At 38.1% G+C, this 27991-nt stretch overlaps 4 protein-coding genes across 10 annotated transcripts in view; 3 read left to right on the top strand and 1 right to left on the bottom strand.

Annotated features, from left to right (window-relative positions):
• LOC306988408 (uncharacterized protein) overlaps positions 1-27991 on the bottom strand; it is a 45386-nt gene that overhangs the window by 14115 nt on the left and 3280 nt on the right. Inside the window, exons 4-7 of one of the 2 annotated variants that reach the window (XM_079593377.1) lie at positions 6965-7200; positions 4352-4506; positions 3413-3509; positions 1528-1751 (exon numbers count right to left, since the gene is read on the bottom strand). The gene's annotated coding sequence lies outside the window, so the exon portion shown is untranslated. Of the gene's footprint in view, positions 1-1527; positions 1752-3412; positions 3510-4351; positions 4507-5661; positions 5743-6964; positions 7201-27991 lie in introns of those variants that run through there. The other variant, XM_079593378.1, reaches the window with a different exon arrangement.
• On the top strand, positions 55-3231 carry LOC306988417 (SLAM family member 5-like). Of its 2 annotated transcripts, XM_079593406.1 has the most exons (7): positions 156-599; positions 1065-1394; positions 1552-1661; positions 1758-1866; positions 2217-2321; positions 2713-2780; positions 3037-3231. In XM_079593406.1, the coding sequence occupies exons 1-7, from the start codon at positions 506-508 to the stop codon at positions 3139-3141; spliced, it is 921 nt and encodes a 306-aa protein (XP_079449532.1). In that variant the 5' UTR covers positions 156-505; the 3' UTR covers positions 3142-3231. The 2 variants fall into 2 exon arrangements, with proteins under 2 accessions (XP_079449531.1, XP_079449532.1); XM_079593405.1 differs by having other exon boundaries at positions 55-599; positions 1552-1866.
• On the top strand, positions 5660-27944 carry LOC306988416 (CD48 antigen-like). Of its 5 annotated transcripts, none has more exons than XM_079593401.1 (6): positions 5660-6266; positions 6509-6832; positions 26172-26507; positions 26837-26956; positions 27348-27415; positions 27665-27944. In XM_079593401.1, the coding sequence occupies exons 1-6, from the start codon at positions 6218-6220 to the stop codon at positions 27767-27769; spliced, it is 1002 nt and encodes a 333-aa protein (XP_079449527.1). In that variant the 5' UTR covers positions 5660-6217; the 3' UTR covers positions 27770-27944. The 5 variants fall into 5 exon arrangements, with proteins under 5 accessions (XP_079449527.1, XP_079449528.1, XP_079449530.1 ...); XM_079593402.1 differs by lacking the exons at positions 26172-26507; positions 26837-26956; positions 27348-27415; positions 27665-27944 and adding exons at positions 6989-7309; positions 7456-7569; positions 7720-7787; positions 9298-10889 and having other exon boundaries at positions 5771-6266; XM_079593404.1 differs by lacking the exons at positions 26172-26507; positions 26837-26956; positions 27348-27415; positions 27665-27944 and adding exons at positions 6989-7309; positions 7456-7569; positions 9298-10888 and having other exon boundaries at positions 5771-6266.
• On the top strand, positions 12116-17013 carry LOC306988424 (uncharacterized protein). Its single transcript, XM_079593418.1, has 6 exons — positions 12116-12182; positions 14395-14724; positions 15287-15607; positions 15902-16021; positions 16305-16372; positions 16826-17013. Exons 1-6 carry the CDS (start codon positions 12149-12151, stop codon positions 16883-16885), a joined length of 933 nt encoding a protein of 310 aa, XP_079449544.1. The 5' UTR covers positions 12116-12148; the 3' UTR covers positions 16886-17013.

Genomic DNA, 27991 nt, shown 5'->3' with positions numbered 1-27991 from the left:
AATATAATCATGCAAAAAATCTGCACTTTAACACCCTCATAACAGTCCCAACTTACAGTCTTCATCCTGTTTGTGTCGAAGAAAGAGCTGATTTTTCTCTAATGCTATCGTTATTGTAAAGACGCCTCAAGAACTGAACTAAAGGGCGGGGCGACGTTTTCCAGACAGACGAAGTAACTGAAGTCTGGAAGTCTGAAACTGAAATCATAAAGTTGCGTTTTGGGTTCTGTATTTCTTTTTCTGTATTTCATTTTATTTTATTTTTTTAAATGGGAGGATGAATCACGAATATGCCTGTTGTAGGCTAATCTTGTCAGCCGGAGCCTGCACCCTCATTGTAACGGGCTTTTGTGTATCAGAAGCGAAAACGATACTGAATTCACAGATTTTAGTAGTAGCCTACTAATAACTTCATTATTCGAAATTATATTTTAAACTTAGCTACTTGAAGATAGGCCTATAGCCTTCGATCTTCATAGATTTAAACATGACGTCGCACTAAGTCATGAACTTGGAGTTTTTTGGGTGGCTCGGATATGGAATTGTGAATATGATCCATAAATCATTTTTCATCTGTCTGTGGATTTGGTTCTCACGTGGTAAGTGTTTTAATTTTTAATAAATGTGGTTTCACTCCCAAACGTCGCTATTTTATATCTTTTCACACAATGAATGCATTGTTTCGGTATTTTCAATATTAGTAAGGGTGGAGGAGGAATTGCGAAATAAGTGGTAAACTTCCAACTAACAAAAAGTCTTCAGGGAAAAAAAGCATGCTCGTGTCAACGTTTGAATATGTTGTTCAGCCTTGGAGCTCAACAACATCTGGAAAACATCCTCTGGGAAAGAGTTAACAACTGACTGCAGTTCAGTTCCAGAAGAAATGGTGTTAAAATTATAAGCTAACATGTTTTTTAATCCATTAATTGGATATAATTATGTACGTGTGTTTGAGATAGTGAACTGTGGAAACTGTAGGTTTTTGCCATGTAATTTTCTCTAAAACTGCATGTGCAAATACGTTTTTATTAAAGTTTTAAAAAGTGTTTCTGTTTGTGTTTCAGGTGTTTTTGCTGCTGGTACAGATGAAGAAAAGTCAGTGTCAGTGACTGAGGGAGAAACTGTCACTCTAAACACTGATATTAAAGCTCAGAGAGATAATCAGATACTGTGGGTTTATAGACATGGCAGTTCAGATACTCCTGTTGCTGAAATCCATAAGCAGAACATTGATATGTTTGACAGTAATGTGACATTTGGAGACAGACTTCAGATGGACAGTCAAACTGGATCTCTGACCATCAGAAACATCAGAACCACAGACTCTGGACTTTATAAACTAACTATCATCAGGAGAAATATTACACAAAAAAGTTTCAGTGTTACTGTCTATGGTGAGTAAAATTAAGTGTTGATCAAGAAATCAAGATATTGGGCTGGTGTAGGAGATTTGAGGGACGGAGATATACAGATGTTTATGTTTTGTGATTGCTGTTATGACTATTAAATTAACATAGTGCTCCTGACCTGAACAGTTTCCACGTTTTCCAGCTCCTCTACAGATTCCTGTCATCACCAGAAACTCTTCAAACTGTTCATCATCATCATCAGCAGCAGCATCATCAGAGTCCAGATGTTCATTGGTGTGTTCTGTGATGGATGTGAGTGATGTGACTCTCTCCTGGTATGCAGGAATCAGTGTATTGTCTAGCATCAGTGTGTCTGATCTCAGCATCAGTCTCTCTCTACCTCTGGAGGTGGAATATCAGGATAACAACACTTACAGCTGTGTGCTCAACAATCCCATCAGTAACCAGACCACACATCTGGATATCAGTGAACACTGTCAGACTCACACATGTCTAGGTATGTAAGAGTTGTTTAGTAGATTTCTTGGATGTTAATGATTGTAAATATTGCAGGGTAACACACATGTTCTGCTGGTTTATCTTAATGAGCTTTAAATATTTTGTTTAAAAAGTGTGATCTCAAGTCAAGTGTCTTTTCAAGTTGAACTCACTTAGACATCAACAAATTTACATTTGTTTGTTTTTTTGTCTTTTGCTTTACCATCACATTAAATATCTTTAGTTAATGATGATAATTTGAGATCTACAGCGTATATAATGTCTTGATTAAAGTTAGTCATTGTAGGACTCAATTACATTTACATTTTAATTACATTCATATGAATTACTGTTTTCTCTTCATTACAGATTTCATTCAGCCGTCACATCTTATTCCGCTGATATCATCCGGTTTATTGATGGTCATCGCTGTAGTTGTGTTGGTGAAATACTTTCAACTAGCAACACAAGAGGGCAAGTGTTACCTTATTCATTCAATGATATGAGACTTTCTGGGTCAAAATAAAAAATGTTCAAAAGACGTTCTGCAATTTATGTTAAAACTGATTTATAAATAGTAAATTGTAAACGCAATTAAAATTTTACATGCATGTTTATTTACAAGTTGATTTATAAAACTGTATATGAAAACAAATGGTACACTTGCAATAAGTCATTTAAACTTCACATGTTGTACATTGTCTTCTATCATGTTCCATTATATGGCAGTAAAACCCATTCTGATGTCAAAGGAAATATTGCTTTATTTACTCATAACTGTTGATCGGAGCAAGATGAGTGTGTGATACTGATGTTAAAAACACAAACTCTCCTCACACTGATCCACACGTGTTTGTGTTTGTAGATCTGACAATCACAGAGTCTGAATACACACAGATCATCTACTGTCTTCAGACTGGAGATCTGCCACAGGTCAGTAAACAAATCATTGTGAATGTGACAGAAATTATTCTCACATTCATGCTGAATACATGACCTGTTATACTTCCAAACCCAGTTATCTTCTATTCATAGGTGACGAGAGAGAACGAGTTTTGTCATTTGTTTTAATCCAAATCTATTACAAAAGGAGTGTTTGCACGCCATGCACGGGCACTTATTACTTTTCCATGTTTCAAGAGGCAAAAATGGAATTTAGGAATTGAATTTCTTTCTCTTTCTCTCACAGAAACCATTGCTGGATGTGGGCAGAAGAACAAAGACAGCTGTGAACTATCAACACACAGTGAAACAGATGTCAAGAGAATATCACTTAGATCCAGAGTTCCTGTAGGAGTCACTGAAGTATATTGTCTTTTGTATTGTAGATTTGGTATTATATTTAATATTTCCAATTTGTATATTAAATGACTATTTAATTTAATTATTTGTGTAGGCCTACTTTTATCAGTTACCCGAAGAGATTTGCACAAAAAAAATTATTTAGATTTGCTAATAAAAATATATTTTGGTTTGAAATGAATAATTTAAGAATCGTTTAAAAAACCAAAGGCAGTTGGTACAAAAGAATGAAGACGATCTAGCGCAGATGTCATCCATTGTACCTGTAAAACTGAAGATGCTGGTTGCCGAGACGCTGAACAAAACATCAGATCTCAGTTTCCGCTCGGCTGCCCGAAGGTCGGTGAGCTGACATTTGTTCTGCAAACAAATACTTGTGATTAAAGAAAGCCTGGATTTAATATCCCGGATTGAATGTATAATGCATTTATCATAAACCTCTAAAGCAGAAGTAATGGATTTGTATATTGGTCATGCTGTCATTTACTGGTTACATGCTTTCCGAGGGTGTTTACAGGATGTGGCTCGGTCCAGTTAGTCAGTAACACCATCAGTAATTTAGATGAAGAGCATCAATGAGTCACAGAAGCAACCGAATCACCCAAAAGTAATGACTGAGGTAGATTCTTTTTTAACAGTTTTAGAATTATTATTTTTTTAAATCTGCAAATCAATCACATTTAGACACTAAAACTAAATGTGCGTTACTGTAAACAATAGTTGCTGACACATGTTAATTTTATGTATTAATGTATTCTGGTTTCTTTTTGCAGGTGATTCAATAAACTTACTTTTTAGGCTTAGGAGAAAGTTTTGAGTGATAGTGTGCTGTATTTCGAGGGGAAAATAGATTTTTCATGATTTGACCAATTTAATATTCACAACTATTATAAATACAGGCTTATGTGTTGCAGAAAATAAGCAAACAAAATGGTATAAATCAATAAAAATAAATGAAAAGTATTCTTTTAAATATCTAGAGGATTGAACGGTTGCACATTCTCAGTGTAAGTCTTTTATAGTGAAATATTACAACAAAATGCTTCTTATTTTGGTACTTATTTCTATAAGTCTTTTATAGTGAAATATTACAACAAAATGCTTCTTATTTTGGTACTTATTTCTATTTTGCAGTCTTGCACAAGTATTTTTTTTTTAACGCACAGATCGAATGCGAGAAGCTTCATGCACTGTGACATTACCTGCTCCGCTCAGAATGAGATGTACGTGTGGTCTTTGGTCAGATGTGGCACGGGTTTCTATTACTGGAGATATGAGATGCAGAAGGTGTGATGCAGATGTGCTGTGGAAACACTGCGTGTGGGTGAAGGGCTGCAGACGAACTCACGGCCTGCAACTGAAACAAATAAACGTGTTGCATTACTACAAGACAACATAATTCATCATTTATGCATTAAAACAGAACAAGCTGTTCAGATTAACTTTTACCAAAAACAATGTATAGATACTGTAAAAATGACTGGCTATAGACTTGAACAGAACAAACATACTCACATGTTGTTACGGAAAATGCAAAGAACTGAGCTGAGAATTGAAAGAAGCGGAAGAAGCTAGAAGTGAGAAAATAAAGCTGAAGGAAACTCAAACATAATCTTGAAAGTCATGTAGGTCATGAAAGGCTGCATTGATGATGATGGCTGACCTTGACCTTATTACCTTCAGTGAGAACAATGAGTCCACTGAGATCAGACTGAATACAATGAACAAACTCTGAATATTTGTATTACATTTCCTACAATACAACATGCATGTGTGCAAATGCTTTTGTTAATAAGAATTGGCAGACTAGGAAATTTATGGATGCTATTCAAAACAACATTTTAATGTGTCATTTGAATTTCCTAAAATAATGCTAGACACAGGAATAGTGCTCTCCATTATTCACCACAAACACACACTTCTTTTCAACTAAACTAGATTGCTGTACAGGAAGTAGTGGCCAACCAAAACCCAAACTGTCAGAAAATCTCTTGATAGTGTGAACTAGTGGCTATAAAGTGAAATGACATCAACTATTCAATACATAAGTTTATGTAACTTTTGTACAGTGATTTGACATCTCAGATATTCTGTATTTTGAAGGCCTCTTGTGCTGCAGGATGTGCTGAGCTGTTAAACACCATATTTCTTTGTCATAATGCCAACATTTCCTTTTTCTTTTCTTTTTTTTTCATATTTAAACCTAACACCTGTCAACCGACTCTGTGATTTATTTACTAAGCAGCAGCTTTGCGATGTTTGACATGCAAATAATAAAAACGGTTAATTGTATTTGGTAGATTAGAGACTGATGACCGCAGGAAAAATGTTTACATTCAGCTGTTAGTTATATAGAGCTGTAGGCTACTCTGAAAGGATTTTTTTTTCTGAGAGGAAAATGACAGGAAGGAGTTGAAGAGCAGAGAAGAGAAACAAACCACAAGTAGAGCAAAGTAAATATAATCATGCAAAAAATCTGCACTTTAACACCCTCATAACAGTCCCAACTTACAGTCTTCATCCTGTTTGTGTCGAAGAAAGAGCTGATTATTCTCTAATGCTATCGTACTGTAAAGACGCCTCAAGAACTGAACTAAAGGGCGGGGCTATTTTTCCCGACCAGACGAAGTAACTAAGGTCTGGAAGTCTGAAACTGAAATCATGAAGTTGCGTTTTGGGTTCTGAATTTCTTTTTCTGTATTTCATTTTCCGCAAAAAAAAAAAAAAATATTTTGTTTGTTTTAAATGAGAGGATGAATCACGAATAGGCCTGTTGCATTATACCAGCCGGAGCCGGGAGCCCACTCTCATTGTAACGGGCTTTTGTGTATCAGAAGCGAAAACGATAGCCTACTGAATTCACAGATTTTAGTAGCCTAGCCTACTAATAACTTAATTATTCGAAATGATCTTTTAAACGTAGGATTAGCTACTTGAAGATATAGCCTACTTCACTTTTCATAGATTTGAGAAAAGCGGATCGCATTGTTGGATTTCATCAAACAAACAAACTAAGTCATGAACGAGGAGTTTTTTTGGGTGGCTCGTATATGTAGGGAATTGTGAATATGATTCATAAATCATTTTTCTTCTGTCTGTGGATTTGGTTCTCACGTGGTAAGTGTTGAAATTTTTATTAAATGTGGTTTCACTCCCAAACGTAGCTATTTTATGTCTTTTCGTATTTCGCCATTTTCAATAGCATATTAGTAGCCTAGGCTAAGGGTGGAGGAGGAATTGCGAAATAAGTGGAAAACAAGTCTTCAGAGGGGGAAAGGCATGCTCGTTTTTGCAATGTCATTTTTTTTATGTAAAAATACAATTACAATAAAATAAAATGGTTTCTGTTTGTGTTTCAGGTGTTTTTGCTGCTGGTACAGATGAAGAAGAGTCAGTGACTGAGGGAGATTCTGTCACTCTAAACACTGATATTAAAGCTCAGAGAGATAATCAGATACTGTGGGCTTATAGACATGGCAGTTCAGATACTCGTATTGCTGAAATCTATAAGCAGAACATTGATATGTTTGACAGTAATGTGACATTTGGAGACAGACTCCAGATGGACAGTCAAACTGGATCTCTGACCATCAGAAACATCCGAACCACAGACTCTGGACTTTATAAACTGAGCATCATCAGCAGAAATATTACACAAAAAAGTTTCAGTGTTACTGTCTATGGTGAGTAAAATTAAGTGTTGATCAAGAAATCAAGATATTGGGCTGGTGTAGGGGATTGAGGGACGGGGATATACAGATGTTTATGTTTTGTGATTGTTGGGATGATTATTAAATGAACATGCTTCTCCTGACCTGAACAATTTCCATGTTTTCCAGCTCCTCTACAGATTCCTGTCATCACCAGAGACTCTTCAAACTGTTCATCATCATCATCTTCATCATCATCATCTGAACGTTCATCGGTGTCCAGATGTTCACTGGTGTGTTCAGTGATGGATGTGAGTCATGTGACTCTCTCCTGGTACGCAGGAATCAGTGTATTGTCCAGCATCAGTGTGTCTGATCTCAGCATCAGTCTCTCTCTACCTCTGGAGGTGGAATATCAGGATAAAAACACTTACAGATGTGTGATCAACAATCCCATCAGCAACCAGACCACACATCTGGACATCAGTCGACTCTGTCACACATGTGCAGGTACGGCAACACTGATATTATTGATTATTTAATTAGTGATTTTAGACCTAGTTTAAAATAGATTTCCAACATAGACGTATTAAGTGAGATGCAAACATTGCTGGACTCATTCATAATTGTTACTATTTTCTGTTTGTTTATTACAGAACGCATGCAGCTGTCACAATGGGTGTGGATAGTTGGTTTTGTGAGTCTGGCTGTATTAGTTGTGGCGGCAATAATCTTTCACAGAAGGAAGAGTAAACAAGCAACACAACAGGGCAAGTATTACTTTTTACATCAAAGATATGAACATTCATTTAGTGAAATTAAGATGTGCCACAATATCTGGTATTGACACTATTATAAATATAAACACTATTTCAGACTTATTTTGTAGTTTGAAAATGTGATTATTATCATTAAAACAGTCCAGTCTTGTGAGGAAGAGGTACTTTATGCCGAAACAACATTTCGTGCACGCTGTGTTCACAGTACGGTAAGACACTGCATGACTGTGTGCAGAAACCTCAGCTTTTACCACAGGCGCTTAGAAAAGAGCTGTTTGCGCTTGCGTGTCGAATCAGTCGCTGTGTCATCCTGTGCTAATGTTAGCGTTCGTACTTTATCTGTGCAAAATGTGGCATAAGACAAGTAAGCTATTTTCAAGCGTTTTTGCTTAATGTCTGTTTTTGCTTGCACTTTTCATGCTTAGGTTTCAAATGTACACGGTAGCGTCCCCAAGGCACAGAAACCATATCAAACAACTTTAGAAACTTGAAATTCAACATACAAACATGTGCTCTCATTTCTCAGGCCCAGTAGGGTTTAGGGAGGGTGGAGGTTTTCAGTTTACAGTATGGCAAGATTAAAGTATTAGGAACCACCAGTTGACATTTTTGCAGCTCCACCAGTGATTAACATTGAAATAATAATAATAATGTTGTTAATTCGTCAAAAATTCCCCGAAAAGTCATTTAAATAGCAAAAGCAATACTGAAGGCACCCGTTATGGCAGAACATATTAGTAAGTCTGTTTGACAATCTAGTAAAATATCATGTTTTGCGCTATCATGTCCTGTGCTTGTAATTGTTGTTTTTTTATTCAGCCGTCGTCCTTGAGGTGAAGTTGGATTTATTGTTTGTTTATTACAGTGACAGAGAGCTCAATGCACGGAAACAGAAGAAAACATGTCCAAATGGAAAAAACACCAGCAAATTAAGGAAACATCATCAGTTTGACAACACGCACTGCAAATACTCACAATGCAACTGAATGCCAAAAGCACATTTTCAACGTGTCTCTGTATTTGGTTGCGTCGTGAGTATTTGCAGCATATGTGTTAATTGTCAGACTGATGAGAAGTTTTCTTAATGTGATGTTTTTTCTATTTGCATGTGTTTTTTTCAGTTGCAGGACGTTGAGCTCTCTCGGCCACCTTATTTTATATTGAAGGATTACAAGAACATTGACAGACTGATGGTGTGTATATACACAAATATATATATATATATATATATATATATATATATATATATATATATATATATATATATATATATATATATATATATATATATATATGAAGACTTCAGATGCAAAAGCCTCTAAGTGCCATCTGAAATTTTCTTCAAATTATCATTTTTTATCAAGCTTGTATGTTTATGTTCAGTAATTTCTCTTTAATGGCAATGAAACGTACCTATTAATTGTCATTAAAGTTAAATTACTGAACTTAATATACAAGCTTTTATGCTAATTTTAGAAGAAAATTTCAGATGGCACTTAGAGGCTTTTTTTTTTGCATCTGAAGTCTTCATATATATATATATCAGACACACACCAACAGTCTGTTAATGATAACTATAAACTTATAATTAAAAATGTAATAAATTATTAAGTGTGTGTGTGTGTGTGTGTGTGTGTGTGTGTGATAAACAGTATCTACACACACAATCACAATTTTTTGTTTTACACATTTTAATTCCTATGTTTTGTTTCCTTTCAGAAAGATAATGGAGAAGACCACATCATATACTCGGGTGTTAATGTAACATGACATATTCAGTGTATGTCCTATATGTAAAATACTGTATGTATTTTACTTGAGACATTCTTCTCAGTAGTTTCTACGACTAAAATAACACTGCCATGTCATTTTCAAGTCATTAATTTTAGAGAAAGTCGCTGTGGGCTCGAATGCATCTTTAGAGACTAAGGATAGATTTGCTGAGAGTTATGAACAGTTCAGACTAAATCCTGAGCTTCAGTCATCGGTATTTTATCAGTAATACAGTATCAGGATCAGAATAACATTCCATTTTATAGGATTTCAGTGAATCTATTAATATTTTTTTTATTCATGAATACATATTTCTCTGGAATACTTGATTCTGATATATTCAAATATCAAATATTTCTTCAAAAATTCAAATATTTGTGAATAATCACAGCTCCGTTTGGATCCTACAATGATCTTCCACCCTGCTCTAACTTGTTCTGCGGTTAGATGTTTACCTGTTAGACACGACATGTTCATACAAGTTCAACTCCATTACCAGAATCTTTCCACCCTTATTTGACATTTTAACTGAGCTGAACACATGCTGTATATTATAAACACACATACACAATTGTATCACTCTCAATTAAGTAAATTGCTGTAGCAGACAACAACCTTAACAAAAACATTAGGTGTTTTTTCTGCTTTCAGCTCTTTTAAAATTAACCTTTTTTTATATTGATGTTGTAAAAATGTAATTTTTTATATAATTTTGTGCACATTTTTATATATGTTTGTATATTTTACTGTTTGATTTTTGGACCAAATATTTCTTAAATTAATTATGCATAGTACCTTTTATATTAAGACTAATCACCTGTTGAAAATGTGGTTGTTTTCACAAGATTTGTGTGAACTGTTTGAATTTATCTACACAACCTTGCCAAGATGTTTTAGTCTGTGACCACTGCCAAGACAACATCCGGTTTCTGCTCTTCTGAATCCTGTTCCAGCTGAGAAACTGCCATTGACAAGAAACTGCCATTGATATGAATCTTAGAAACTGCCATTGACAAGAAACTGCCATTGATATGAATGTTAGAAACTGCCATTGACAAGAAACTGCCATTGATATGAATGTTAGAAACTGCCATTGATATGACACAAGTTAGCTAACGGCTAACTTGTGTCGTTGTCTAATTTTATGGAAACCTGTTTATATTTCTCTACGGTTACTTTGTTGTTCAGCTTGTCAGACTGGACATGTTTGTGTTGCTGAGCTCAATGCAAGAGTCTTTACACCCTTATTTAATATGCTTGCTTTGAGCTCAGCAGAATTTTTTTTAATACCACAGTGCTTTTTTTTGTGGAAAACCTCAACAAGAAAAAGTGTACTTATTCTCAGTGTTTTGTGTAATGTGTTTCCTACTGACCTTGACATAATATTATTTTCGTTTAAGTTAGTAACATGGCACCTTTAACAAAACCCTTGCATACTTTTTCATAGTGTTATCTGAAACTGCACAATTGTGCTAACATTGTTCACATCTGAATTTTTTTAACTACAATTTCTCCAATAAAAACTTTTTTTAACCATATAAAGAATCTTTTACTTTTTTACTGACATCTGCTGAGACAGGTAAAGTTTGTCATGTTCTAAATCTAAAGGAAGATGTGATCATGGACTAATATTCATTAATTATTTGATTACTACATAACTCTAAAGTGTGTGTAAACTGTTAATTGTATAATGGTGTAATGGTGACACTAGAGGGAGCCAGAGCAGAGATGACAACAGCAGTTCCAACCAATTGAACTGGTTGATTTTCAAAGTATGAACAATAGTTGTGTCCCAATTATCATACACTGTGCACTTGTACTATTCAGCTGTCTATGAATCTTATATGTTTTGTTATTTAGACTTCCAGTGTCAGTCTGAGCCTCCACAGGTGAGTGCATAAAGTGTCTAACGTTTCACACAAATGAACTTTTCATCATCTGGGTATTTGAACACACTACTTGCACTGTTTGCTCTACAAAAATGTAATATAATAGAGCACATGTACACAAATTGGGATCCAGCAAAAGATTGTAGCCTATATACTAAGATGGTGCACTTATATTATTGGGAGAATGGGCAATGCACAAACTGATTAAATTATGCAGCGGTCACACTGTCAAAAATGTCCTACTTTCAACTTCTGAAGTCGTGATTACAAGTGCTTTGTTGTCAGAAAGAACAGGAATCATGGAGGATACATTTTATTCTTGCCTATTTATTGGGAAAATGTTATTAAAGCAAAAATTATATTTAGCAACCCATTCATTGTCAACCATATAGGCTAGGCCGAAAAATTCACCACACTATGAATTCCAGTCAAATACAGGCTATACTTTAGCTGTGTGTAAAACAATACGCTTCAAATGATTTTTCATATATGTAAATATGCACTACTTTAGAAAAAGACAAGGTGATGTAGCTGTTGTGGAAAAACTAATAAAGAACAGCAGGAATCGTCCGTTCTCTCCTCCGCCATGTTTATATTGTATTGCTCGCCTAACTCGGGTTATGCGGGTTAATGATCCCTTCCCAGTGGTAAATACGACTTGAGACAACGTTCATGTCCATTTTTTAGCCAGAAAACTTGTAATTATGATAATTCAGTTTCAATAAAAGCAAGTGAAGGCAGCATGATGTAGGTCAAAACCCAGAAAAAGTTAGCATTTTAGCACTTCCGGTGCTAAACTTCCAGTGCAGTTTTTGACACATGCTTGACATGCTTGTGCAGAGCGTTTCTTTTTTTTAATGTAGAATGAACGTGAGCTTCTTTGTGCCTTAGCAGCTCGGTGAGTCAGAATGATACCTGTGGTCAGAAGTCAGAACTATTTAGGTCAGTGTAAGGTATCAAGTGTTTTTTTCTTGTTGTTGGTTTGATGTAACTTTTATTGGGCACACAAGAGTGCACGTGAGTGTTAGTGTGTATGTGTGGGTGAAGAGATGCTTCTGCACAAAAAGCTCTTGTGAAACTCCTTTACCAGACCTCAGTGCTCGACTGGAAACTAATGTTGTCAGAACGTTATTAAAACTAGAATGCATATGAATACTTCAATACTGGTAAAGGTGAACGGTTAGTTTGAAAAAAAAAAGTTTAGTGACGTTTAGAACATAGTTATGCTTGTGTTTATGATACAAATCCTGCCAAAATGAATAAGGCCCAGATTCTCAAGGGAATAAACCGAGTGGAGCTTTTAAAGAACATAAAAGTCCCAGTTGAATGATTGGATTTTCTGGTTTGTTTGTTAAAAGTTGTGAACTCGGGGGCGGTTTACACAACATATACGGAACCTTTTTAAATGTTTTTGGCTGTTTATTTACATGACAAAAGCTTTTGAAAACGAGTTTTAAAGTGCACGTTTCTGAAAATTATACCTTTGTCATCTTCACTTCAAAAAAGCTCTATTGTTAAAACGGTGATGTCATGCGCATGTGTAATATGTGTTTCTTTTCAAAGTGACGTCGCCAACTAACCTGGCAGCATAATACATCATTTTTGGTTATTTTCAGGGATCCGTGTGAACGGGGATGTTGTTGTTGTCTGTGTAACGGACGTAAGCTAGTAAGAGCTGTGCATGTAAACCTTACTCGCTTGTTTTGCTGGTTGAACGTGTTCATCGTGAGAAAGTTGACACAAATGTTGTGTCTTATCTTTAAAGAAAATTGTGGCCTACCAGAACCCAAGGTTTCGATAGATAAAACCCTCTAGATGTGAACTGATAAGAACAAGGCTGTTACGGTTTCTCGGTGGTCTGAGGTCGTACATTGGCACTATTTTGAATAGCATGCCACCATTCTACTCTATTTATGCAGTGGTCACTGCATTGTTGGCGAAAGAACCACGTTTGATCAAGTTTCGTCCAGCAGTGTCTCACCCTCATCCCTGTTTGCATATCATAAATGTTCTTTAACAATAGAGTATTGAATACACAACAAGTAATCAAAGATAATATTAGGCAACTTTGATGTGTGCATGCTTTATAAATGTGTTTAATGTCATGCGGAGAGCTTTCCAGGTAAACACAGATAAAAAAAAAATAAAAAAAAAATATATATATATATATATATTATTTTTTTTATAAAAAAAGGATAAGGAGGGAATCTTGGGAGGAGCCTCCTTATCTACAGCACATAAACAGTATCAACATTCCACTGGCACCAACATTTTGAAAACACTTTTTGAAAAAAAATTTAACCAATGCGTAATTTCAAGAGTGCTATAAAAATGAATTAAATTGATGGGCCCTTTATACATTATTCAACTCAGCAATAGGATAGTTTGAGATGCAAAAAAAACCTAGATGATCAGAATTGTGAAAAGCATGTTAGTTTAATGCGAAAACAAGTTAAAATGGTGAATTATAATCTGGTGTATATGCCTACAAACTTCTAGAGAGGAAGTGCAATAACTTATACTGATCACTATAAACGCTGAGAGAGAGAGAGAGAGAGAGAGAGAGAGAGAGAGAGAGAGAGAGAGAGAGAGAGAGAGAGAGAGAGAGAGAGAGAGAGAGAGAGAGAGTGAGAGAGAGAGAGAGAGAGAGAGAGAGAGAGAGAGAGAGAGAGAGAGAGAGAGAGAGAGAGAGAGAGAGAGAGACTCCTAGATCTATTTCAGAACAGACTGAAAATTCAAACCTATAATGGGACTGTCTTCATACCAGTTGATTATTTATTGCTTGTAAACGTTTATTATCCTATGGATATATTTTATGTGATGGAACATGTGAACTACTACATATGAGAATTGTTTAAATGGATTTTCGCACGAGTGGGTCATTCAGAAAAATGATTTGCAACGCATCTTTCTTCTGTCTGTGTTTATTGCTATCGAACGGTACGTCATAATTATCCTGTGAGATAATAATACTATTAATAATAATAAACTGAAAGTCAAGACTCCTGTCAAGTTTCTATTTTATTTGTTTATTTGTAAAGGATTGTTTGTTTGAAGACCCTTTCTATGGTGTCATGTTTCCCTAATTGATCTTTCTCATAAATATTAGCCAATATTAGATATTAAATTTATATTGATTGTTGTTGTTTTTCAGGAGTGTTTGGCGCTGGTACAGATGAAGTGAAGTCAGTGTCAGTGATGGAGGGAGATTCTGTCTCTCTAAACACTGATATTACTGAAGTACAGAGTAAAGATCAGATACTGTGGATGTTTGGACCTCAAGAGACTCGCATTGCTGAAATCCATAAGCAGAACATTGATATGTATGACAGTAATGAGACATTTGGAGACAGACTGCAGATGGACATTCAAACTGGATCTCTGACCATCAGAAACATCAGAACTGAACACACTGGACTTTATAAACTACAGATCTTCAGCAGCAGAGGAACTTCATACAAGAGATTCAATGTTACTGTCTATGGTGAGTAAATGATTGATGATTCAGACTGTGATGATACTCAAAAATAAAACTTCTCCTGATTAATCTGGTTTAGTGCTTAACTAGCAAAAGTGAGACTGAAACTTCTTTTCTAAACTCAGTTTATATAAATAGTTAATGTGCTATTTTTTTTAACTTTCTGAAGGAAATGCCAGTGCAAGGAAGCAAAACAATAGTGTTGATCTTTTAGCAATGATGGTTAGAAAAGCTGCAAACACACATTTAGAGAGAATAGAGATTAATAGTAAAACGCAGGTAATGAATAAAGTGAGATAAAAATGAAAACCAATCATAATACAGTATGCAATCCATATGCAAATATAATAACGTATAGCAATTCGTTACAATCTGACAGCACCAGTAAAAGTGAATGGGAGATTTTATTCCTTTTCAACCATCTATAATTTCTGAAAATGTGAAATTGAAAAATAGAACAACAAAAGCAGAGTCTGTTGAGCATGCTGATTACAAGTTTCAGTACAATGCTGTGTTTCAAATACTAATTATGTTTACTTATCAATGTCCTTGATTTTATGTTCTCCAGCTCGTCTGCCCTTTCCTGTTATCACCAGTAACTTTTCGAACTGTTCATCATCATCTTCATCATCATCATCATCCAGATGTTCTGGATCATCATCCAGATGTTCACTGGTGTGTTCAGTGTTGAATGTGAGTCATGTGACTCTCTCCTGGTACAAAGGAATCAGTGTATTCTCCAGCATCAGTGTGTCTGATCTCAGCATCAGTCTCTCTCTACCTCTGGAGATTCAGTGTCTGGATGATTCATACAGCTGTGTAGTGTCTTATTCATTCACCAACAGAACTACACACCTCAACAACACTGATCTCTGCCACACATGTCCAGGTACGTCAGTTCAGTAGATTTTGCTGGATGTTAATGATTGTAAATACTGCAGGGAAACAACTGTTGAGCTATTTTATCTTAATGAGCTTTAAATGAGCTTCAAATAGTTGAACTCACGAATATTCACATTGTCACGTTAACAGATTTATGTTTGTTTTGTATTTCGTCTTTTTCTGTTCCATCACATTTCTTTAGTTCATGATGATGGATTAGATCCGAGTGTTTATAATGTCTTGATAGAGTCATTGAAAGACTCTTAAATTAATTTGAATTACTGTTTTCTCTTCATGACAGATTTCATTCAGCCGTCACATCTTATTCCGCTGATATCAGCCGGTTTATTGATGGTCATCGCTGTAGTTGTGTTGGTGAAATACTTTCACTGCAAGAACTGCAAACAAGCAACACAAGAGGGCAAGTGTTACCATATTCATTCAATGATATGAGACTGTCGGGGTCAAAATAAAGTGTTCAAAAAATGTGCTGCAATTTATGCAATTAAATGCACTTTCTTTAAGTAATTTAAACTTCAAACTGGAAACATGTTCCACTAGATGGCAGTACAACCCATTCTGATGTTAAAGGAAATATTGATTTATTTACTCATAACTGTTGATCAGAGCAGGATGAGTGTGTGATACTGATGTTAAAAACACAAACTCTCCTCACACTGATCCACACGTGTTTGTGTTTGTAGATCTGACAATCACAGAGTCTGAATACACACAGATCGTCTACTGTCTTCAGACTGGAGATCTGCTACAGGTCAGTAAACACTTGATCATTTATAGGAGTCTCCAGCTGCGTCCCAATTCAGAGGCACATCCTACAAAGGCCGTATTCAAATGGCGATTTTCCAAATTCGAACGCTCCTCCAAATGCAGCCTTCGTTACCCGTGAATTGAAGGATACAACAGAATGGATCCTTTGCGGCCTTATACCCCAGAATTCACTGTGCGCTAGTGACGACAGGATTTTTTTGAGAGAAATTGCAGAATTACTTTTAAATAAGTATTAGATTTCAACTTACTCAAATATCTAATGATATATGAAGATACAAAAAAAACCTTTAAAGAATGAACGTAGAACCATGAACAAAATTGCTCATCAAGCCGTTCTAAATCCTATTCTCCGTTACAGCCTATTCAACAGTGTTTTAGTCATAGATCAGAGCACTGATTCATTTGTGATATGAAGGTTTATTTTCGTCTCTAACAGAAACCATTGCTGGATGTGGGGAGAACAGAGACAGCCGTGAGCTATCAACACATACAGTGAAGATTATTATTGTGTATCAAAATATATTGTGTTACTGGAAAAGATTTGCACAAATCGAGACTCGAGACTCAGACTCAGGCAACATTTTTCTAATCTTCTATTGTCCAGTTTTGGTGAGTCCGTGTGAATTGTAGCGTCAGTTTCTGTTCTCAGCTGACAGGAGTGTCACCGGTGTGTGTCTTCTGCTGCTGGAGCTCTTCTGCTTCAATGTTTCATGTGTTGTGTGTTCAGAGATTCTCTTCTGAAGAACTCGGTTTACTGTTGTCTTTCTATCAGCTTGAACCACTCTTATCATTCTCCTGTGACCTCTGGCATCAACAAGGCATTTCCGTCCACAGAATTAGCGCTTACTGGACATGTTCTATTTTTTGGACCATTTTCTGTAAACCCGGATTGTGATTCCTCTAGTGTGTGATTGGAATCGCTGGTGTAGCTGGAGGTTTATTGCTTAAATTTTACTTTGTTTAAACTGTTTGAAATTCTTTATAGTTTATAATAAACAAACACCACCCGAGGGGGATACAGACCGATTTAAAATATACCAATTATCTCTATAATGGGCCTCTGACAAATTTCTGCAATGATTAAAGACGTACATCTGGTGAATATTTACATAGAAAAACAATTAAAAACCTGCATAGAGACACAAGTTCTGTGTGAACGGCCTCTAGTGGTTCTCTGAGTGCAGTGCTGGGTAGATTACTAACAAATTGTAGTCGGTTACTGATTCCAAATGACAAATTTTGTAACGTAATCCATTAATTTACACATTTAAGGTAATATAATCGGACTACTTTTTGATTACTTTTGAACTTTTTTATGACAATGATTTGAGTAGAATAATCTTGTACCATATTGATATAAAATACAAAGAGAAAGAAAATATATTCAATTTTTTGTTATCATCAACAACATGAAGTGCATTAAATATTCCGTTATGTCAAGGTTTCCCAGACTGGGGTTTGTGAGTAAATTAAAGCTATTAATTAAATCATAAATGTATTTGTTTTTATTTGCTTGCTTGACATAAGAGATCCGTGAACTTAATTTTGTATTATTATTATTATTATTGACAATTGTATTATTGACCTAACTTAAAATCTCAGGGGGACTTCAAGGAAAGAGGACAAAGAGGTTCAGTTGGCAAAAAAAGTTGGGGAATCCCTGCATTACATGTAAATATGAAATTATGTGAATTTGTACATTTTAATGTGTTTGAAAGACAAAATGCATGGTTAAATGACTCACTGAGTGATCATTAAAAACAATAATCAATGTGTTTAATTCACTATTCTCCTCTGTATCCTGTAGTTGCTCGGCTTGTCAGAAAGGACATGTTTGTGCAGTTAATACTGGAAATGTTCCACTGTATTTTACATTTTAGGTCTGAGCTCAGCAGAAAAACTGCACTGAACGCTTCATCATGTGTTAATATCAGTGTTGCTCCGATAAACATTTAACAAAAATCTAGAAAGAATCTTTTACTTTTTGCTGACTGCTTCAGCACAAACATGCAAGTATGACATGTCTTAAAGGAAGATTAAAATACATAAATGATTCCACTAACAAATAGCTCAAAATAGTTATTTTCTTGTGTGTCTGTAAAACTCATGACACTAGAGGGAGGCAGAGCCTGTCAACTTAGACAGAGCCAATCATCTTGTCACAGTTAAAATCTTCTTTGGAATACTCATTTCAACATACTACGATTTGGGATGCACACGCGCTTTGGCAGTTTCAGCCTGTAATATAAGAATGTTTAATGCTGTTTAAACATAAGAAACAACATTTATGCAGCAGTTCAGTTTAATTCAGGTTGTGTTGCTAATATGTTATGTATAGAAACAAGCATCAAAGCCACCTTTTTCTTGCTTCTATTAGGAGTTGTTGAAGTGTCTTACACGTCAAAAAATACACGGCCAGTCCGTTAAAGTGTTGCACATTTATTTTTACCAACACAAAAAGGCAAAAACATGGACAATTCTTGAAAGTCATTCAGCCAATACTTCCAAACAGCGCTGAAGTATGTCTCCAATTCCATTCAGATCTTATGTCTTAAATCCGTATGATATCTTATCTTCCTTAGATTTTAAACAATTTTCTAATTTTTGACAGCCAGGGATTCCTCTCTTGAATCCCTTTTAGCTAAAACAGCATATGCTTGTATGAACATATAGGCCTAGTGGCTTTAAAGCTAACTTCAAGTAAATTATACAAAGAAAACGTCTCTGGTTACGTATGTAACCTTAGTTCCCTGAGAGGGAACGAAACGCTGCGTTTACGCAATGGGAACACTTCCAAGTGTCTCGTCATGAAGCACATGTATAATCAGTCCAATGAATGAGCGGGACGTCAGGTGACGTCATAGACCAGGAAACTATAAATCACCCCTGAACGCAGAGCGTGACAGCTTCTGAAAAGCCTGAAGCAAGTCGATCAGGGAATGCAGGAAGTATGGCAGGCGAACGCAGCGTTTCGTTCCCTCTCAGGGAACTAAGGTTACATATGTAACCAGAGACGTTCCCTATCAAGGGAACTCCCGCTGCGTTTACGCAATGGGAACCCCATACCCACTACGCCATAATGACAAGTGCCCGTTCTGTGTGAAGACCTTGCGCACACTAGAAGCAAGCAACCTAGCCCCAGGAGTGGAGAGGTCTAAGTCATAAAATTTGACAAATGTATGCGGCGAGGGCCAGCCTGCCGCATCACAAATGTCGTGAAGGGAAACTCCCGAAATTAGAGCCATAGAGGCAGCCATACTCCTCGTAGAATGGGCCCGGACAGCCAAGGTGAAGGCTGTCCGGCCGCTTCATAAGCAAGTGAGATAGCCTCAACTACTCGCTTGCTCATTATCTGTTTAGATGCAGGGCAACCTAACTAGTTAACCCAAAGCAAACAAATAATTGCTCTTATATACGCCACAGGGCAGCTCTGTGGACATAAGCATCCAAAGCCCGGACAGGGCATAACAGATTCAGTTTTTCCTGATCTGGGGTATTAGGTGGAGGACAGAAGGCCTGCAGCACAAATGACCCGCAATTTTAGAAGGGACCTAAGGAATACAACCCGGTCTGGGGTGAAGAAAGACTATCACCCTACCAGGTGTAAATCCAAGTATGTGCAGGCCTCAGCCTCATGTACCATGGAGAAAACGAAATTAAGGATCTCTCCTCAGAGATAACCCAGCAAAGAAACATTAATTGCAGAAATCAAGTATTGTACCATCAGGGCAGATAACAAGATTCAGAAGGTGTTCTCCGCACCAGGCAGAGAACAGTTTCTATTTCAATGCATATTCAGTATTCTCGTGGAGGGAGCTCTAGACTGGAGTATGGTCTCCACGACCTCGGTCAGCTCCACGAACAGTCTGAAACTGCTTCACAGTGAGTGACTGGCCTAGTTTTACCCCATTTACGGTGAATCGTTTATAATACACCTAGAAAAGTGGTCCTCTGAGCTGGGAGGAGCACACTCTTCTTGGTGTTAAATCGCAACCCCAACATCTTAAATGACAACATCTCGATGCCGAACTGCCATATGCTCAGATTGAGCTAGGATCAACCAACCGTCGATATAATATAATACGTGAATGCCCTGGAGTCTCAGAGGAGCCAGAGCTGCATCCACGCATATTGTAAAGATGCGGGGTGATAAAAATAGGCCGAATGGAAGAACTCGATACTGGTATGCTTCGCCCCTGAAAGCAAACCTCAGGAACCTCCTGTGATGAGGATGGATAGATAAGTAAGCGTCCTTCAAGTCTATTGTGACAAACCGGTCCTCGGACTGAATCTGTGCACAATCATATTAGCCTAAGAATACTTTGAACTTGAGATTCTGAAACCTGCCGTTTAATTGACGCAGATCTAGAATAGGACGCAACCCTTCATCCTCTTTCGGAACAATGAAGTAACGGCTGAAAAACCCTGACTGTCTGCTGGGAGGAGGAACCCCTTCTATAGCTCCTTTTGCAGAAGTGTCAGCACTTCCTGCTCCATAACCAGAGCCTGCTCGAGGTCCACCACTGTGGGGAGGACCCCTAGAAATCTGGGCGGACGAGAACCGAACTGAATTCTGAAACCCTTCTATAGTGAGCAGGACCCACTGAGAAATATGTGGCAGTAGTAACCACGCTGCCAGAAATTCTGCTAAGGGCACCAGTCTCTGGAGACTGGCCTCTGGATTTGGTTGAACAGTCACTTTGGTGCCCTGAAGCGGCGAACCGGCAGGAAACAACCGAACTGACCGTTCTACGACCCTCCTCGGAGGATCGTATGGGGACGCTGACACCTCGGTGCCCTGAACGGCGAACCGGCAGGGAACAACCGAACTGGCAGCGCTGCGACCCTCCTCAAAGAGTCGCACCCCAGAGGTCGCCGAGGAGAAACGATTTCTCAAAACCGTCCCTGCCCCGGAGGAACCTTCAGAAGCCTGATAGCCTCAGCGTCAGGACTTCTTGTCCAAGTTTTATTAGAGATAACGACAGTCCTCAGATCTTGCCTACCTCTAACTCCTAGTTCCAACGACCCTCCTCGGAGGATCGTTGGAAAAAGCAGGCACCTCGGTACCCTGAAACGGCGAACCGGCAGGGAAACCGAACTGACCGCTCTACGACCCTCCTCGGAGGATCGTTTGGGGACGCTGACACCTCGGTGCCCTGAACGGAGGACCGGCAGGGAACAACCGAACTGGCAGCGCTGCGACCCTCCTCAGAGAGTTGCACCCCAGAGGGCACCGGGGAGAAACGATTTCTCAAAACCGTCCTACCCCGGAGGGGACCATCCTCAGAAGCCTGCAGCCTCGGCGTCAGGCTTCTTTTCTTTCTTTTTGCAGCACTTTATGCTGCGAGGAGCTTTAGTAGGTTGAGACTGCTCGAAACCGTCCCTCCCCGGTATAGTTTGTCTGTTGCGCGACGCAATTCTGGAATAGCGTCAGCGCTGACATCCTCACATTCATCCATGCCCTTATATATAAATATATATATATATATATATATATATACTTTACCAACCAGCGCTGCTTAATAATATTGATCTATTATTTATGATGGCTGGTGGGTAGCGTCGGGGTTATAATGACGCCGACTCAGGAGAGAGATAGCTTGCAAGCGTCTCTTTAACCCGAGGCTCTGTCATACCATGATACTAAATACCCATAACATTACTATAGTAGAAGTTTGGGGATTTAAAACACATAAATAGAAACCGGTTTATTCCACGATCTCGACACCTCAGTGTGCAGATAGGGGGGGGGGGAAACGGCAATCCCCGACGAGGAGGCTGAGATATAGAGTTTATATATATTCATTATATTCTCACTCTCAGATTTTTTATCATTATATTCTCACTCTCATAATGTTGGCTGGCCAGTAAATATTTAACTTAGCAACAGCACTAGATAAAACCTCCTTTTATAAGCTCCTCTTTATTCAGCAAATTATGTGCAGTTATGAGCAAACTTATTCATTATAGAAACTCATAAACATCTGCCTTATTATATATATATTCTTTATATATATATATTCTTTATTGTTTTGTTCTCTCTTTCTTAACAAAACATAAACGACCAGTTCCTCGGAACTGGAAATCGCAGCATGAGTGTCTCATCGCGGGGAGGAGAAACGCAGCGCGTGCTTCTCCCCGAGAAAAGCCACTGGATCTGGCAGATGAGTGCCGAGATAGGGCGCGCCCGTCTCAACCCCCGCTGTCAGATCCGTTTGCGAACCCCACGAAACGAGTCCCCGCCGCGCCTCGGCAACAGCGGGACCCGCGCCTCGAGGAACGCGAACCGAACCGTCATCCTCGAAGAACGGCCGGCGGGAGCAGAGCGTCCTCACGGACAGCTTCTAGCAATGCTCACAGGCAGTCCCCTCGAGAACTGACTGTTAACATGCTCCACTCCCAAACAAGCTGATGTGTGTGTGTCCCCGCTCGTAAAATAACGTGGGCAGGGAACAACACAACGCTTGTTTGCTCTTTTTTTGCCATAAAATATATATTGCAACTTGACAGACAACAATAAATAGACAGACAGAATCAGACTGATTCACACAGAGAGCGCTTCGCTGAAGAAACAGAAGCTGTCACGCTCTGCGTTCAGGGGTGATTTATAGTTTCCTGGTCTATGACGTCACCTGACGTCCCGCTCATTCATTGGACTGATTATACATGTGCTTCATGACGAGACACTTGGAAGTGTTCCCATTGCGTAAACGCAGCGGGAGTTCCCTTGATAGCAGGGGCGGAGCGGGGGGTCGGCTAATTGGGCTTAAGCCCCGAATGTTTTGTCAAAAGCCCCGAATATTTTACGTTTTTTAAATTAACTTCAACTTTGTTTCATTTCCTCTCCGTCTTTCTGACTGGAGCGGCAAAAAATGAAACAAAAGCTCTATTACCGTGCGTGGTGGCGGACGGTAATGCATCGCGCATCACTCAGCTTGTTTGCCAACTGTCATCAGGGGCTGGCAGGCTATTGTATGTTTTCACCGGCGTCGTAGCGAGCTTACTGGCTAACCGGCTGAAGTTAATATGGACATAACAAAGTTTTTTATATGGAACACTAACAGTAAACCTCACCGGCCGGAGAGAGATTCAGAAGCAGCGTCAGACGAACCGCGGACAAGTGTGTGCTGCGTTCACACCGAACGCGAATAGAGAGTCTGGCGCGAGTGATTTCAATATTTAAGTCAATGTGAAGACGCATTTACGCGCATCTGCAGGTCCTGCGGCGCAAATGAGGCGTTTAGCGCGGTAGATGCGAAATCACCTCATTCGCGCGTCCAGTTTTTTTTTTTTTTTTTTTTTACTGAGTAGGCCTAACTATCATCATTTTCCCAGATAGTGTATATATTTTTAGGCATTCTATTATCTCAAACAGCCTGAAAAATAGTGACGTAAATGGGAAAAAAATCTCCACGGGGGAGCATGCCCCCGGACCCCACTAGGTCTGGGCTAAGCCCCGAATGTTTACATCGTCTGGCTCCGCCCCTGCTTGATAGGGAACTCCAAGTAAAGTATACATGGACAACTTGAGTAAATTCTTAAATAACTGTAAAACATAAATAAGATGTGTCAGATATGAAGAGAGGACCCAAACGCGAAAGCAGGTAATAGTCTCTTTAATATAACCCAGGAAGGCCGTGTGGGCAGTAACAAACAGAAAATATCTTCGTAGTTGAATATCAACAGAAAGCTGCAGGCCCAGGGCTGGATACGAGTGGTCCCGGTAGAGAGGAGAAAACGAAACCAAGGACGGCTGGTGGTAACACCGGACCGTAGTCAGCTCACATCAGCAGGAAGCTGGGCAAAGCATAAGTTTAGCAACAAACAGCCAGAGTCTGTATCAGACAGGACAGGACAGGACAGGACAGGAATCTTGAGGGTAGACAATGGTCAAAACGTGACTACAAACAATAATCTGGCAGAGGAGAAAGGGAAGAAGATGACTACAAGTAGAGAGCCTAATCAGAAGGAATAAGGGACAGGTGAGGAAACGAGAGGATGATGTGATGGAAGAATGAGGAACAGCTTTGTGTGTGTGTGTGTGTGTGTGTGTGTGTGTGTGTGTGTGTGTGTGTGTGCGTGCGTGCGTGCGTGCGCGAAAGAGGGTGTGTGTGTGTGCGAAAGAGGGTGTTTGTGTGTGCGAAAGAGGGTGTGTGTGAGTGATTGAGTGTGAAAAAAAGACCAGCAGGGAGAGAAAAGAGACAGAGGAAGATACCAGGTTCATAACAAGATGAGAATAATAATAATACAAATTGAAAGCATGATGCAAAAATGGCTGATGAGTGAACAGACATTTTGTTTCAAATGTGGATTTCTGACAAGGTTAAAATGATATTTATCAATTCAAATTCAGGTCTTGGTCTGTTAATGTTATTTGATGCAGTGTTATTTTAGGCCTATTTTGAGATAAGACATTTTGCCACAAAACTGGATTAAAGATCCAAAATAACAAATACACTAATACTAATGCCACAAGCTAACTCCACAAACATGGAAAACATTGAGAGATGGACCAACGGCGAAGTCCAGGAGTAAACGGTTCTACTCTACCCACTCTGAGCGGGATTCGAACCGATCTCTCCGGTGTGGTAGGCGGGCACGCTAATAAGGATGCTAAAAACCACTGTTGCTAGCACACCTCTTGAGGCCAGGGGAGTAAGGTTTACACACACAGCTCTTACTGACCTATATAGGTTACACTCGCCCCCTTAAACCTTACTCCCATCCGGGTCACGGCACCAATTGTAACCTGACCTACTCTACCTGCTCCTAGCGGGATTCGAACTGTGGTCTCTGGTGTGGGAGGCAGGCATGCTAACAAGGGATGCTAACAAGACCACAGCCGCTATAGCATCAGTCGCTAACGTGCTTCTTGAGGCCAGGGAAGTGAGATTTACATGCACAGCTCTTAGTGGCCTACATCCATTACACAGGCACATCTCAACCTTTACGCTGAGGAGGAAATCCAACACAACTTTGAAGGGACCAAGTGATAATGTATTTCTGCTCAGCTAGTGACATTGGGCATCAACCACAAAGCAAACTCTAAAATACTGTTTCACATACCGTTTACTTTCTTTGTTTAACAGTTCTATATAATAACATATTAGATACAAGTACACAGGTTTGAATGGAGAACAATGCTCTTTATATACCTTAATGGTATAGTTGTGTCATGTACTAGAAGGAGCTTCATAACAACCAGCTAAACCTTGACCCATCATGGAAACTGATTCAGCCGCCTTGATAGATTGATATCAGCCTTACACATGTTGTTAGCAGGCAGCGTTATATTTAAATGCTGTTTAGTCATTGTGGTGAGAAAGATTTCCGCCATAAAATATTCCATACTATGTGTTGCTGTTTGATTTTTCCCTTCAGCAGATGTTTGTGTGATAAACATCTTATTGCAAGATATAGTCATGTGATCCACTTCTGTTTCTCTGTTATAATTGTATAAGTGTATAATTTAATGTAAATAATTATTATGGCATACAGAAAGACGGCGCAGATATGTTGGTCTCGCAACTGATCAGCATTATATTTTGATAATGGATCATGGAAAATGAATCCGGTAGTATAATATTTATCGAGTTTTGGCTGAGCAAAACTCATTTGGATGGCTCGCCAATGCATACAAGTTCTTGTGTGGAGAAGAATTCATTGAAGGTAGCAGTGGGATTGAGGGTTGGAGATATACAGATGTTTATGTTTTGTGATTGCTGTTATGATTATTAAATAAACATGCTTCTCCTGACCTGAACACTTTTCATGTTTCCCAGCTCCTCTACAGATTCCTGTCATCACCGGAGACTCTTCAAACTGTTCATCATCATCATCACCATCATTATCATCATCATCATCTGAACGTTTATCGGTGTCCAGATGTTCACTGGTGTGTTCAGTGTTGAATGTGAGTCATGTGACTCTCTCCTGGTACAAAGGAATCAGTGTATTGTCCAGCATCAGTGTGTCTGATCTCAGCATCAGTCTCTCTCTACCTCTGGAGGTGGAATATCAGGATAAAAACACATACAGCTGTGTGCTGAACAATCCCATCAGCAACCAGACCACACATCTGGATATCAGTGAACACTGTCAGACTCACACATGTCTAGGTATGTCAGAGTTGTTTAGTAGATTTATTGGATGTTAATGATTGTAAATATTGCAGGGTAACACACATGTTCTGCTCGTTTATCTTAATGAGCTTTAAAGAATTTGTTTTAAAAGTGTGATCTCAAGTCAAGTGTCTTTTCAAGTAGTTGAACTCACAGTGTCACTTAGTCTTTTGCTTTATCATCACATTAAATATCTTTAGTTAATGATGATAATTTGTATTGAGATCTACAGCGTCTATAATGTCTTGATTAAAGTTAGTCATAGGACTCAATTACATTTACATTTAATTACATTCATATGAATTACTGTTTTCTCTTCATGACAGATTTCATTCAGCCGTCACATCTTATTCCGCTGATATCAGCCGGTTTATTGATGGTCATCGCTGTGGTTGTGTTGGTGAAATACTTTCACTGCAGGAACTGCAAACAAGCAACACAAGAGGGCAAGTGTTACTTTATTCATTCAATGATATGAGACTTTCGGGGTCAAAATAAAACAATTTCAAAAGACGTTCTGCAATTTATGTTAAAACTGATTTATAAATAGTAAATTGTAAACGCAATTAAAATTTTACATGCATGTTTATTTACAAGTTGATTTATAAAACTGTATATGAAAACAAATGGTACACTTGCAATAAGTCATTTAAACTTCACATGTTGTACATTGTCTTCTATCATGTTCCATTATATGGCAGTAAAACCCATTCTGATGTCAAAGGAAATATTGCTTTATTTACTCATAACTGTTGATCAGAGCAGGATGAGTGTGTGATACTGATGTTAAAAACACAAACTCTCCTCACACTGATCCACTCGTGTTTGTGTTTGTAGATCTGACAATCACAGAGTCTGAATACACACAGATCATCTACTGTCTTCAGACTGGAGATCTGCCACAGGTCAGTAAACAAATCATTGTGAATGTGACAGAAATTATTCTCACATTCATGCTGAATACATGACCTGTTATACTTCCAAACCCAGTTATCTTCTATTCATAGGTGGCGAGAGAAAACGAGTTTTGTCATTTGTTTTAATCCAAATCTATTACAAAAGGAGTGTTTGCACGGGCACTTCAATTACTTTTCCATGTTTCTAGAGGCAAAAATGGCATTTAGGAATTGAATTTCTTTCTCTTTCTCTCACAGAAACCATTGCTGGATGTGGGCAGAAGAACAAAGACAGCTGTGAACTATCAACACACAGTGAAACAGATGTCAAGAGAATATCACTTAGATCCAGAGTTCCTGTAGGAGTCACTGAAGTATAATGTCTTTTGTATTGTAGATTTGATATTATATTTAATATTTCCAATTTGTATATTAAATGACTATTTAATTCAATTATTTGTGTAGGCCTACTTTTATCAGTTACCTGAAGAGATTTGCACAAAAAAATTATTTAGATTTGCTAATAAAAATATATTTTGGTTTGAAATTAATAATTTGAGAATCGTTTAAAAAACCAAAGGCAGT

Source organism: Phoxinus phoxinus (genome assembly GCF_949152265.1).
Source record: "Phoxinus phoxinus genome assembly, chromosome: 20".
NCBI classification, from domain to species: domain Eukaryota; kingdom Metazoa; phylum Chordata; class Actinopteri; order Cypriniformes; family Leuciscidae; genus Phoxinus; species Phoxinus phoxinus.
This window is presented reverse-complemented; position numbering and strand designations above follow the sequence as displayed.

Bases quoted from the DNA above. Each gene is read 5' to 3' on its own strand.
- LOC306988417 (XM_079593405.1), top strand. From the start codon at position 506: ATGAACTTGGAGTTTTTTGGGTGGCTCGGATATGGAATTGTGAATATG. The intron at 1,395-1,551 runs GTGAGTAAAATT...CACGTTTTCCAG, and splicing joins TTTCAGTGTTACTGTCTATG to CTCCTCTACAGATTCCTGTC. The intron at 1,867-2,216 runs GTATGTAAGAGT...TCTTCATTACAG, and splicing joins TCAGACTCACACATGTCTAG to ATTTCATTCAGCCGTCACAT.
- LOC306988416 (XM_079593400.1), top strand. From the start codon at position 6,218: ATGATTCATAAATCATTTTTCTTCTGTCTGTGGATTTGGTTCTCACGT. The intron at 6,267-6,508 runs GTAAGTGTTGAA...TTTGTGTTTCAG, and splicing joins GTGGATTTGGTTCTCACGTG to GTGTTTTTGCTGCTGGTACA. The intron at 7,310-7,455 runs GTACGGCAACAC...TGTTTATTACAG, and splicing joins ACTCTGTCACACATGTGCAG to AACGCATGCAGCTGTCACAA.
- LOC306988424 (XM_079593418.1), top strand. From the start codon at position 12,149: ATGATACCTGTGGTCAGAAGTCAGAACTATTTAG. The intron at 12,183-14,394 runs GTCAGTGTAAGG...GTTGTTTTTCAG, and splicing joins CAGAAGTCAGAACTATTTAG to GAGTGTTTGGCGCTGGTACA. The intron at 14,725-15,286 runs GTGAGTAAATGA...TATGTTCTCCAG, and splicing joins ATTCAATGTTACTGTCTATG to CTCGTCTGCCCTTTCCTGTT.